Source organism: Neophocaena asiaeorientalis, unplaced genomic scaffold (assembly GCF_003031525.2).
Source record: "Neophocaena asiaeorientalis asiaeorientalis breed wild unplaced genomic scaffold, Neophocaena_asiaeorientalis_V1.1 scaffold82, whole genome shotgun sequence".
Lineage (NCBI taxonomy): Eukaryota > Metazoa > Chordata > Mammalia > Artiodactyla > Phocoenidae > Neophocaena > Neophocaena asiaeorientalis.
This window is the reverse complement of record NW_020173068.1, coordinates 1808707-1822062: the sequence shown is the minus strand read 5'-3', so window position 1 is coordinate 1822062 and position 13356 is coordinate 1808707. Positions and strand designations below refer to the sequence as shown.

Here is a 13356-nt window from a genome sequence, read left to right as displayed (position 1 = left end):
AATGACGCCGGAAGCCGGCGCGGCCCGGCGCCCCTATTTCCGGTCCGGCACTGATGCTGGGAGGTAAGCTCATTTTCTCCAGCCGAAACCTCCCACCCGTTCTTCTTCCTCCGCTTCTTCTTCCTCCGCGTTCATCCATTTCTACTCACCACTTCCCTTGGACCGTGATGCTGCACAGCGCCGCTTTGTCTATTGCTTTATTTTCAGACACCGTATTTATGTTGAAACTTCAAAATAACATTAAAGGCGAATATGAGGTTTCATTTTATCAAACGAGTTTAATAACAAGTTGAAAAACAATACTGGAGAATCTATCTTTTCTTAATGTTTATGTGTCCACGTATTTGTTATTCTTTTAATCAATTCTCACTGAACAATCGTATGTCCGACACTAAAGGCATTAATGAACGCCACACAATCCATGGGAGAAGGTGTGTGTGTCTGGCTTCTTCAGTCTCCTAGCCTGCCCGGTTACTCTGTATTAATCAAGTTTCCTTGTTGTTTTTTCCTAGGTGGGCTTGTTCTTTGCTCTGACAGTTGTTTCCCTAATAGTGTATCCTAGGCCTGAACTCCTCTGAGCAGGATTGTAATTGGAGACAGAAATTACAAGCTTGTAAGTGTGACTAAAAGGGAATTTAAGACCTATTTTTAAATTTCCAGTCACATGCTGTTTACAAACGACATGGCTAAAACAGATGACACAAGTGGACCAGGGGCACTTGTTAAAAGTGCAGACTTATGAGTGTCACCCCAGACTTGCTGAATCCAAATCTCAGAATTGGGGCCCCAGAAAATACATGTCTAACAGGCTCCCCCAGGTGATACACACAAATTTACGAACCACTAACTAGGTGATTTGTATACCTAATCCATCCAAAAAGATGCAGAGCCTTCTCCCAGCCCAAGGGAAAGAATGCAGTGGTTCTAATCTTGGGGATCAAGCACAAGCTTTGTGTCTCTTTTCTGCATTCCTTTAGGAAGGACATTCTCTACTGTTGGGTGAAAAGATTTAAACTAGATAATAAATGCGTAAGAAACCTGAACACATGAAAAGTGCTTGAACACCTGAAAAAGCTGTTAATATTGTAGCTAATTGAATAATTTATCAATGTATAATATTAATATGACATACTCCTCCATCTCCAGAATCAAAACCAGAAAACATTCACACCATCTTGCCTCCTTAGACTCCCTAGTTCCCGGTTCCACACTGCTATTGCCATCCACCACCATTTTTCTCTTCCAAATGTTACTCTCTTTTTTTTTTTTTTGTGGTACGCGGGCCTCTTAGTGTTGCAGCCTCTCCCGTTGCGGAGCACAGGCTCCGGACGCTCAGGCTCAGTGGCCATAGCTCATGGGCCCAGCCACTCCGCGGCATGTGGGATCTTCCCGGACCGGGGCACGAACCCGTGTCCCCTGCATTGGTAGGCGGACTCTCAACCACTGCGCCACCAGGGAAGCCCCAAATATTACTCTTTCTAATGGAGAAAAAGTGGGAGATTTACACTTTTTAAAAACTATATTTTCTGTTACTTTAGGAAATTTATGGTGGGAAAGAAGAGAGTGCCATCTTGGTCTAATTTCTGATAATCTATTTTTCATCCCAGAAAATATTAATTTTCTTGAGGGCAACTACAACATTATTTCCATCCCTAAATTCTGCACAGATCTGAGCCCAGCCTGACAAACAACATCTGCTAATTGGTATAACACCATGTGGTTGTCAAAAGGGTGAAAGGAATTGATGAAGGATGCCAGTTGATTCAGGCCAAGGAAATGTGACCATCACTGTCTAAGGCCATTGTGTTCTTCTGGTGAGTTTGGTGAGTTCTCCTGGACTTCGAGTCCCTATTAAGGCATCTCTCGCTGATACTACCTGAGAATAGGGAAGTTCAGTCAGGACCCTTGAAAAGTTCCTTAACCAGACTCTTGGGCAGGTGAGGGAGGTTAAACCATCTTGTCCCTTCTAACTGTTATGAAGCATATATGAGTGTTCAGTATGAGGCTGGATGAATTGAATGTCGGTTTCCTAGGCCTATAAATTGTCCAGAATGGGGTCCTAACCAGAGCTCCAGGTGTCCATGAATATAAACCAGTACCATGAACTTGGAAGGGGAAAATCAAAAAAAATCACATCTTTATTCTCACTAAACTCTAACTGAAATTTAGTATTTCCTATCATTATGAATGTAGAGTGAAATTGTAGTGCTACCTTTAGTACCCTTGACTTTGTCACTAATAGAAATTATAATTCATACCGCATTTCAGTTGTGGCAGATATCCTGAAATATCCTTTACTCTGACCTCTACTTTGACATTATTTGACCTAATGCTAGATTTTGTTATTTAATGCCCAAAAAAGCAGCACAAATAGCACTGTATTACAAGGTTGCATTATTATTATCAGTGTAGTGAGTTTTATTTGTAATCCTATTTGTTTTGGTTTGTGCATTTAGAATCCTTTCCTAAGAAGAGGGCAGGGGATGGAGCTCAGCAAGATGTAGCCTCAGCTGGAGTCTACCTCAGCTTGTTCTGGGGAGCCCTGGAGCAGGAATGATGTCTCAGGGTTGTCCCAATTTGAGGCAAGGCTTAGTAACTCTGCTTCAGCCCTGCATGGGCTAATCTTCCAGGAATCTCTGGCTCTTGGAGGCTCCATTGACCATGGACAACCCTCCCAGAGAAGGGGGTAGCTGTGAGCAGTTAATGACCAACACCAGAAGCAGTTGGACTGGATGCACCAGCTGGCAAAAAAGAACTGGAGAAGGCAGCTACTATTCTGTGGAGGTGAGAATGGCCATGGTGCACTGGGACCCAGTGAGGAGAGCAGGCATGTTTGAGGAGATGAGGTACAGTAAGGAGTAGTGAGTAAGATTGGTTCAAGTTCTAGAGCTGAGAGAAATGGAGAGGGATTAATGAGCAATACTAAGGACCTGTTGGAATGGTGACCATGAATTTACCATGATATGATTATGTGTGATTTCATGGAGAAAGCCAACACTTGGGTTCATCTGAAGATGTATTTTGCCAGAGAGAGGTACAAGAGAGTTGAGGGTGTTGGCAAAATGGGATCAGGAGGGAAGTGAAGACAGTGATCTAATGGATAGAAAGGTGAGAAAAGGATCAAAGATCCCAAAATAGTCAGAATAGTGCTCGTGGGAGTCACTGAGCAAGTAAGATGGAAGGAAAGGAGGGTGTCTCCACCAGCCGTTTTGGAAATGGAGCAGATGCCAGTGATAGAGGAGTCCCAGATGGGACTATGGGAGTGGATCCCAAAGAGAGCTCAAGGAGACCTCTGCAGAGAGGACTCAGACCTACATTGGGTCATCTGTGTCCCCGTGGGAGTCACCTAGGATAGTGTCATGGCAGAGGCAGGAGAAAGGCTAGGATCCAGGAGCTGGGGCCTGCTCTTGATGGACAGGTGAGACCAAGAGGTCAGAGATGGCAGAGAATGAGAAAGGTGATTTCAGTGGGAAGAGTCCCCAAAAAGTAGAACTTCTTTTTTCTTGTTAATTTTAGACTATTACCATTTTTTTTTTTTTTAAGAAGATGTTGGGGGTAGGAGTTTATTTATTTATTTTTGCTGTGTTGGGTCTTCATTTCTGTGCGAGGGCTTTCTCTAGTTGTGGCAAGCGGGGGCCGCTCTTCATCGCGGTGCTCAGGCCTCTCACTATCGCGGCCTCTCTTGTTGCAGAGCACAGGCTCCAGATGCGCAGGCTCAGTAGTTGTGGCTCATGGGCCTAGTTGCTCCGTGGCATGTGGGATCCTCCCAGACCAGGGCTCGAACCCGTGTCCCCTGCATTAGCAGGCAGATTCTCAACCACTGAGCCACCAGGGAAGCCCCTCTTGTTAATTTTAATATAAAATTTTGCTTGAGTATTTTTAATTGGACAGTAGGTAAATGATTACATTCCTTTCTTAAAAATTTATAAATTATAAATAAGGCCAAAGTTTCTTACCACCCCAACCACAGCCCCAATCCTTTTGCCCTGTCCCTATAGGCAGCTAACTGTCTCCCCTGAAACGTTTTCCATATGCAAGCACACCCCCTTACATGCACGGAATAATATATAGTATTGTTTTTAGTGTATGGGTGTGTGCTTCAGAATAAATGGTTTCATACTCTATATACTTACTGTCTTATAATTTACGTTTTTCCCTCAGCACCATGTCTTAGAGATCTAAGATACCATGTTTTAGAAAATGAGCAGACTTATTGTTTTATTTTGCTACATAGTATTATATAATGTGAATTTACTAAATTTATTGAGGTTTTCTCACGTCAATGGATTCTTAGGTGATTTCTAGTCTGGGCTATCACCAGCGATGTTGCTGTGTACATTCGTGTACAATTTTTTTTGTACACATGATAAATGTTACCAAAGTGCATCCAAAACACCCGTATATGTTTCTGTTATGAATGTGATCTGCTGCAATAAACAGAGAACTCATTAAACAGATAAGGGTTGTTGGGTTTTTCACAGCTTTTCTGAAGGTAAAGGAGTTACTGGGATTGGTTTAGTTGTGTGGTGATGCACCCTGAGACCCAGGCTCTGGAAATTTTCACTCTGCCAGCCTTAGTGTATTGCCTAGTGTCCTCATCCTTGGTGCCTCATACTCACCATATATGGTTGCTGTGGCTCTGGACAACACTTCTGGATTCAAAACTAGAAAGGGGGGCTTCCCTGGTGGCGCAGTGGTTGAGAGTCCGCCTGCCGATGCAGGGGACACGGGTTCGTGCCCTGGTCCAGGAAGATCCCACATGCCGCGGGGCGGCTGGGCCCGTGAGCCATGGCCGCTGAGCCTGCGCGTCCGGAGCCTGTGCTCCACAACAGGAGAGGCCACAACAGTGAGAGGCCCGCGTACCAAAAAAAAAAAAGCTAGAAAGGGGGAGAAAGAACAGTCACAGCCACGTATGCTCCTTTTTATCAGAAATGTAAACAGTATCCCAGATAAAATCTCAGCGGATTTCCACTTAGGTAGCACAGGCCAGAACTAGGTCCATGACCTCTCCTACTACAAGGGAGACTGGGAAGGAGGGGAAGAAGTTTGTCCTTATTGGCTGAAACTAATTCTTCATAGTCTGACTGCGTATTAGACTCATAGGGGAGCTTTTTAAGAATACCCATGTCTGGACCCTACCACCAGAGGTGTTGATGTAACTGGTCTGGGGTGAGATACTGTTGTTCTTTAAAAGCTCCCTGGATGACTGTAAAAGTTAACCGGAGTCGAGAACCAGTGGCTTACACAAACAATCATGATCTTTCACCTAGGGCTGAGAAGGTGTATCATGTATCAGTTAGGATTAGATTCAGGTGCAAAGTGATAGTGCACAACATAACCACAACCCAAACAAGAAAGGGCTTTATTTCTTGCTCACCTAAGAGTTCAGTGATAGTTGGTTCAGGGCTGGATTGGCCTCCATCCTGTCAGAGGCTCAGACGTCATTATCCTGTTGGTCCACCTTGCAAGGTCTTCATTCCCAAGTTGATTCAAGACAGTTATTCCAGCTCCAGCCACCGTTTATACATTCCACCCAGCAAGAAGGAGGACAGGGAAGAGGAAGAGCAGAGGCCCCCAGCCCTTTAATGATACTTCCTGCCAGTTGCACACACCACTTCTGCTCTCCTTCCACATGATACAGAAAGAAATGTGTCAGTCTGTCTCCAATGCTCTAGCTTTCATTTCAGAAGGCCTCCTGTACCTTAAGGTGCTAAGCATATTCTCCAATATTTTTTCTAATGCTATTATGGTCTTGTGTGTTTCTCTGGTTTAGGTCATTAATTTATCTGAAATGTAGTTTTATAAAAGGTGAAATATAAATACCTACGTTTATTTTTTCTGAAAGTTTAGCTAATTGCCCCAGATAAGAATTTCTACTTTTGTCAAATATTAAATTCCCACATATATATTAGGTGAAACCACGTGAAACTGCTGATATCTATCACTTCACTGGAGCCTTATTTTCTCAGTTTTACCAGTCACTACTAGATGTCATATTATGTATTTGTTTCTTTGTTTTCTGTCCGTGTCTCTCACTTGAATGTAAGTTCATTGAGGGCTGGAATTTTGTTATTTTTGTCAACCCTGGGCCCATATGTATCTGCTAAATGAATGAATGAAATTTATCCTTGCATCTGTTAATACATATTGATAAACTTTAATGCTGAGCCATCCTTATATGTTAGAAAAGCTTGGTTATGATATATTATTCTTTAAGTATACTGCTGTATTTGATCTGCTAAGATCTATTTAAGTCTTTTGCATCTGTGATCTTAAAAGAGCTTGGGGGGACTTCCCTGCAGGTCCAGTGGTTAAGACTCCGTGCTTCCAATGCAGGGGATGTGGATATGATCCCTGGTAGGGGAACTAAGATCCCATGTGCCACAGTGTGGGGAAAAAAAAAAGAGCTTGAGTTTCTCTTTTCTTTGTTTCTGCTGCCATGATCCAGTCTGGGTAGACTAGAGAAGGGCAGCAGAAACTGCTGATCAGGACTGAGAAACGGAGCTTTTAAAAAAGAGACAAGCGTGGCCTGGAAACAGACATGGAGTAGGAACTACTAGGAGAGGCAACCGGCCATGAGCCCTGGCGGCCCTGCCCAGTCTTCCTGGGTATCCCAAGGATACAGGGTCCTAACTGCTCTTTGCCATTTCTCAGGCTTGTGTTTGTAGTGAGCAACCTTGAGGGATGAAGTAATACCTCCCTCTAGGACAAAAAGCAGGCTTGCTTATTTCCTGCTATAAAACAGGTGGGTTCCCCAAGCTCCGTGTTCCTCAGATGCAACACAAACCCATTGTATGCATGGCATCTACTGGGGCCCTCCATGCTGCCCCTGTGGGACTTGGCGGGGCAAGGGAGCCAATGTAAACATTATGCTTATGCTGCTTAAGGTGCCGTGTGTAATAAAGTCCTTTGTCTCTGTCACTAGAGTCTCATCTTGGCCAGCATCTATGAAACAGTAAGAGGCTAATTATTCACTTATCAGCAGGGTAAATTCAAATGCCAGACCCTGACAGTTTTGGCAATGAGGATAGGGTGCTGACAGAGGTATGGCTTTCTGGAATAGGAAGGACAAAGGACCCTGTGGACCAGATCAGGGGACATGAAAAGACTCCCCGGCACATGTTAGTGACTCCTCTCACCCAAACAGGGGGTGGCAGGGTAAGGGTGGCTAGAGTGAGCATCTCACATTGTCCTACCTGTCAACGAGGCTAAGCAGTGAGAGGCAGGATTGAAACAAGCCACCTGAATGGTGCTTTGGTTCCTGCTCACTCTCCCCCATGCAGGAGGAGGAAGGATGTTATGACAGTGGGGCAGCAAGCTGCACAGCCCCACCCAAAAGTCAACGTGGATGAGGCTGCTGAATCAAAGGGTCTCCAAAGCTGAAATAAATGGCATCAGCCAGGATGTTTGGAATAGAGCTTTAGATAAGCCAAAAACATTACAAGTTTATTTGATTGAGCCCCACAAATGGCATTCAAACCCAAAGTGAACAAACACAAAGCCTTGCTTACTGGCACAGTCCCACTCTTTGACCCTGTGCTCCCTATCCCTCTCTCCCATCCACACTCCACCCTCAGCCGCTTTGATGAAATAGCAGAGTATGCTGGGAACTTCATGGAGCTGAGGATCTCAAACCCTTACAGCTCTGTAGGACCCAATGTCCACGTCAGCATCTTACCCAGTCCTGTGGATGGATGCAGGCAGGGGTGGCTGAAGGCACCCAGGGCTGCAGTGTGGACTGGGGGAGAAATGGTCCTGGGCTCAGGTTCTCCCTGGACTGATGCTGGAGGTTCATGAGGGAGGAGGCAGTGGCACTCCAACCCTGAAGCCAGAGGCCAAGAGAAAATGAAAGTCTTCCAGCTGCCTGCCCCCTGCCATGAACTAGCCTCTCCTGCCACCCAGCACTTCCTGCTCTCTCTTCTGGAATACCATGATCTCCTGAAGCTGTTGCAGTAGCTCCTGATCCACACACATTAAACCCCTTGGTCTGTTTTCCCATAAGGTAAAAATATCACCCAATTTCAGAAATCTGTTGCGTTTCTATACACTAAAAATGAACTGTCAGCAAGAGATAAATTAATAAAACAAGCCCATTTACAATTACACCAAAAAGAATAAAATATCTAGGAATACTTCTAACTAAGGAGGTAAACGACCTATACTCAGAAAACTATAAATCACTGATGAAAGAAATTGAAGACTACACAGACAGATGGAAAGATACACCATGTCCATGGATTGGAAGAATTAATATTGTTAAAATGACCATATTACCCAATGCAATCTACAGATTCAATGCAATTCCTGACAAAATACCAATGACATTTCTCATAGAACTAGAAAAAATAATTCTAAAATTTGTATGGAAACACAAAAGACCCCAGATAGCCAAAACAATCTTGAGAAAGAAAAGCTACAGTCATCAAAACAGTATGGTAGGGATTTCCCTGACGGAGCAGTGTTTAAGAATCTGCCTGCCAATGCAGAGGACGCAGGTTCGAGCCCTGGACCGGGAAGATCCAACATGCCGCAGAGCAACTAAGCTCATGCGCCACAACTACTTAACCTGTGCTCTGGAGCCTGTGAGCCACAACTACTGAGCCTGCGTGCTGCAACTACTGAAGCTCACGTGCCTAGAGCCCATGCTCCACAACAGGAGAAGCCACTGCAGTGAGAAGCCCGTGCACTCAACAAAGAGTAGCCCCCGCTCGCCGGAACTAGAGAAAGCCCGAGCACAGCAGTGAAGACGCAATGCAGCCAAAAATAAAATATAAAATAAATAAATTTATGAAAAAAATAAAAACCACAATGAGATATCACCTCACACTCATCAGAATGGTTATTATCAAAAAGACAATAAATAACAAGTGTTGGCGAGGATGCAGAGAAAAGGGAACACTTGTATGCCATTGGTGGTGGTGCAGCCACTATGGAAACAGTATGGAGAGTTTTTTTTTTTCAAAAAATTAAAAATAGAACTACCATATAAACCAGCAATTCCATTCCTGGATATTTATCTCAAAGAAATAAAAACACTAGTTCAAAAAGATATATGTCCCCCTATGTTCATTGCAGCATTATTTACAATAGCCAAGATATAGAAGCAACCTAAGTGTCCACTTGGATGAGTGGATAAAGAAGATGTGGTATGTATAATAAATGGAATATTACTCAGCCATAAAAAAGAATGAAATCTTGCCATTTGCAACAACATGTATGGACCTAGAGGGTATTATGGTAAGTGAAATTGTCAGACAGAGAAAGACCGTATGAATTCACTTATATGTGGAATCCAGAAACAGAGTTATAGATACAGAGAACAGTTGGTTGCCAGAAGGGAGAGAGGTGGAGGCAGGAAAGAAATAGGTGAGGGAGATTAAGAGGTACAAACTTCCAGTTGCAAAATAAATGAATCAGTGGTATAAAATGTACAGTATGGGGAATATTGTCAATAACTCTGGCCTCCCAGCAATTGGCCTGGTGTTGGTACAGCCTTAAACCAAGGAGGTGGAGCTGGGTTTCAATTTTTGAAATTAAAGTAGGTCTACATGTTAGGAACTCATGTCTTTTCTTGTAAGTAAATAGAGTGAATTAGCCATTTAGTCTCGGAAAAGTTCATTGTTGGGGGCTTAAGAGATTTGGAACCATTTGGAGACCAACGAGGCAAGCTCAGAGTCGATAGCATCCTTCACTAAACAGGAGATCATGAGTAGCTTTCTGCCAAAGGGAGGGTGTTATGAGCTACTCATCGTTACAGGCAAAGGATTCGAGGACCTGATGACAGTGAATCTAGCAAGGTACAAACCAATGGGAAAGTACGTGACTGTACGAAGGATTAACCTAGAAGCTTGTTCCAATGAGCTGGTGACATACTTGCAAGGGGAGCTCCGTGTCTCTAAGATCTTCAGCCATCCCAATATCCTGCCATATCAAGCCACCTTTATTACAGACAATGAGCTGTGGGTTATCACATCATTCATGGCATATGTCTCTGCAAAGGACCTCATCTGTACACACTTCATGGACAGCATGAATGAGCTGGGAATTGCTTACATCCTGCAGGGGGTGCTCAAGGCCCTGGACTACATCCACCACATGGGATATATGCACAGGAGTGTCAAAGCCAGGCACCTACGTTCTGATCTCCACAGATGGGAAGGTCTACCTGTCCGGTTTAAGCAGCAACCTCAGCATGACCAGCCATGGGCAGCAGCAGCGTGTGGTCCACGACTTTACCAAGTACAGTATCAAGGTTCTGCCCTGGCTCAGCCCAGAGGTCCTCCAGCAGAATCTTCAGGGTTATGATACCAAGTTTGACATCTACAGTGTGGGAATCACAGCCTGTGAACTGGCCAATAGCCATGTCCCCTTTAAAGGATATGCCTGCCCCCCAGATGTTACTGGAGAAGCTGAACGGCATTGTGCCCTGCCTGCTGGACACCAGCACCATCCCTGCCCAGGAGCTTACCATGAGCATCTCGCGCTCAGTGGCCAACTCTGGCCTAAGTGATAGCCTGGCCACCAGCACCCCCAGGACCTCCAATGGCAACTCACTGTCCCACCCCTATCACCGCATCTTCTCACCCCACTCCCACCACTTTGTGGAGCAGTGCCTTCAGCACAACCCAGATGTAAGACCAAGTGCCTGCACCCTCCTGAACCATTCTTTCTTCAAGCTGATCAAGCGACGTGCCTCAGAGGCTTTGCCTGAGTTGCTTTGTCCTGTCACCCCCATCACCAATTTTGAAGGCAGCCAGTCTCAGGATCACAGTGGAATCTTTGGCCTGGTAACAAACCTGGAAGAGCTGGAGGTGGACAAGTGGGAGTTCTGAGCCTCTGAAGAAGGTGCACATTCTCCATCCCGGGCCATATGAGCCTCTGGGACACTTCCTGAGGGCTAGCCACATTCCCACCCTCCTGGGGGCAGATTGGGCAGAAAGGACATTTCTGCCAGAAAAGTCGGCTGCTTACTGACTGGGAAAGAAATTCCTGGAGAGAAACTTTTCTTTACTGCTCCAAGGCTTTTGAGACACAAGGGAATCCCAACAACCATGGATCGGGAGGGGCTGGAAATCTGACATTCCTGGTCCTGTGAGCTCAGGCGACTTGACCTCTTCAGAAGAAAGAGATGCTGTTCTGGCCCTTGGGGCTGAAGTCCAAGCCCAGGGTTTGACTCATCCACCCAGGGAACTGTGTGACTTCTTACTCTGGTTCTCCTACCAGCCTGCTTGCATTCTTCTCCCCTGCTCTCAGATCCTATAGGTCCATGGAGGGGCAAGCAATAAGAAACCCCTCCACTCATACCTCTCCCTAATAACTGAAGGGAAGGGTATTTTTTCTTTTTAAGCACTAGGTTAAGGCTATGGCAGTCCATCCTCACCCCCCTTTTCACTTGGGCCCTGACCCCGAAAACCTTCCCTTGGTTCATCTGTGTAGCTCATTCCTTTCCCACCAAGAGTCCATCTTACCGTCTCCTGCAGGCAGCCTTGGTGCTTCTTCCAAGGGCCATGATGTCTTGCCTAGCCTGAGGGCCTAAGTCCTTATGCCGTTGACAGAACAAATTAAAACTTCCAGAGAATCAAAAGGAAAAAAAAAAAAAAAAAACCTCTGTAAGGTTTTTATGTCTGTAAGGTGACATACTGTAACTAGACTTTATATTGGTGATCATTTTGAAATGTTACAGAAATATCAAATCACTATGTTGTGTAACAGGAACCCACATAGTATTGTAGGTCACTTATACTTCAAAAACAAACAAATCCATAGAAATAGAGATCAGATTTGTGGTTATGGGACGGGGTGGTATAAAAGGGGAATTGGATGAAGGTAGTCAAAAGGTACAAACTTCCAGCCATGAGATAAATAAGTACTAGGGATTAATGTACAACACAATAAATATAATTAACACTGCTGTATGTTATATATGAAAGAGAATAAATTCTAAGAATTATCACAAGGAAAAAATATTTTCTATTTCTTTAATTTTGCATCTCTATGAAATGATGGATACTCACTAAACTTACTGTGATAATCATTTCACGATGTATGTGAGCATTGTGCTGTACACCTTAAACTTATACAGTACTGAATGTCAATTATATCTCAATAAAACTGGAAGAAATAAAAGTACCCAATTTCAGCTGACGGGCTATGAGCAAAGTTTAAAGTGGGGACAGGAAATTAAATTGGCCCTACGGTGGGTCCTTTGGGTCAATTCAGTGTACTGTTGTTGGAGCTGCCACTGCTAGAAGTATAATTGGTATTGATGTGTGTACAGGTTTGTACTGTGAATGCCCATAAGTGTCAGAGGGGATTCGCTCATTCAGGGATTGCTGTATGTACAGAGGTGATTCCTGAATCCTCCAAGATGGTCCAGGAGAAACCCTATAGGCTTCCAAGAAGAGAAAGGAAAACGGGAAGAAATAGACTCAGTGGTCACGATTACTCAGAGGAGGCCAGTTTCCCGCACAACAGCATCGCCTTTTGGACACAGTCACCAAGTACATTCCTTTAGGAGCCTGCTAATTTCTTACTTACTGACCCATAGAAGTCCTGTGACTCTTCAACCTGACATTCCCATTTGGGGATGGGTAAACTTGGATTTGGTGGCTATCCAGGGATGAACACAAAAGGCCTTGCTAGTCAAATGGAAATGCTATACGGTAAGTCCCCTACATATGAATGAGTTCCATTCCGAGAGCGTGTTCGTAAGTCCAATGTGTTCATAAGTCCAACAAAGTTAGCCTAAGTACCCAACTAACACAACTGGCTATATAGTACTGTACTGCAATAGGTTTATAATACTTTTCACACAAATAATACATAAAAAACAAACACGAGAAGTAAAGAAAACATTTTTAATCTTACAGAACAGTACCTTGAAAAGTACAGTAGTAGAGTACAACAGCTGGCACACAGGGGCTGTCATCTAGTGAACAGGCAAGAAGAGTTACTGACTGGAGGAGGGAGAGGAGGTGGGAGATGGTAGAGCTGAAGGATCATTAGCAATAAGAGACGGAGGGCAAGCTGCAATTTCACTCATGCCTGACGTTGATGGCTCAGGTTCTGGTTCCTTGCTGGATTCAATTCTATCTACACTCTTGAAAAAACGATCCAGTGATGTCTGGGTAGCAGCTCTTTTTTTTTTTTTTTTTCTCGTCATAGATGACACAGTAGCACTGGATTGCATTCTGAATGGCTCCCGCAAACTTCGTGTACCATTCTACATTCGGGTCCTGTGCCTCAAAAACTAACAGTGTCTCCTCAAATAAAGAAAACCCCCTTGCTATTTCCCGCGTCGTGAATCTCTTCGGTTCTTCAGTTACTTCTTCTTCCTCTTGTCTCTCCTCATGCTTT

General features: G+C 44.3%; 1 protein-coding gene across 1 annotated transcript; it reads left to right on the top strand.

Annotated features, from left to right (window-relative positions):
* Nucleotides 1-9561: 9561 nt before the first annotated feature.
* Nucleotides 9562-10832, top strand: LOC112398572 (STE20-related kinase adapter protein alpha-like). Its single transcript, XM_024743219.1, is given in 4 exon segments — nucleotides 9562-9573; nucleotides 9655-10134; nucleotides 10136-10372; nucleotides 10374-10832. Coding segments are annotated over 4 exon segments (1188 nt in total).
* The last annotated feature ends 2524 nt before the right edge of the window (nucleotides 10833-13356 follow it).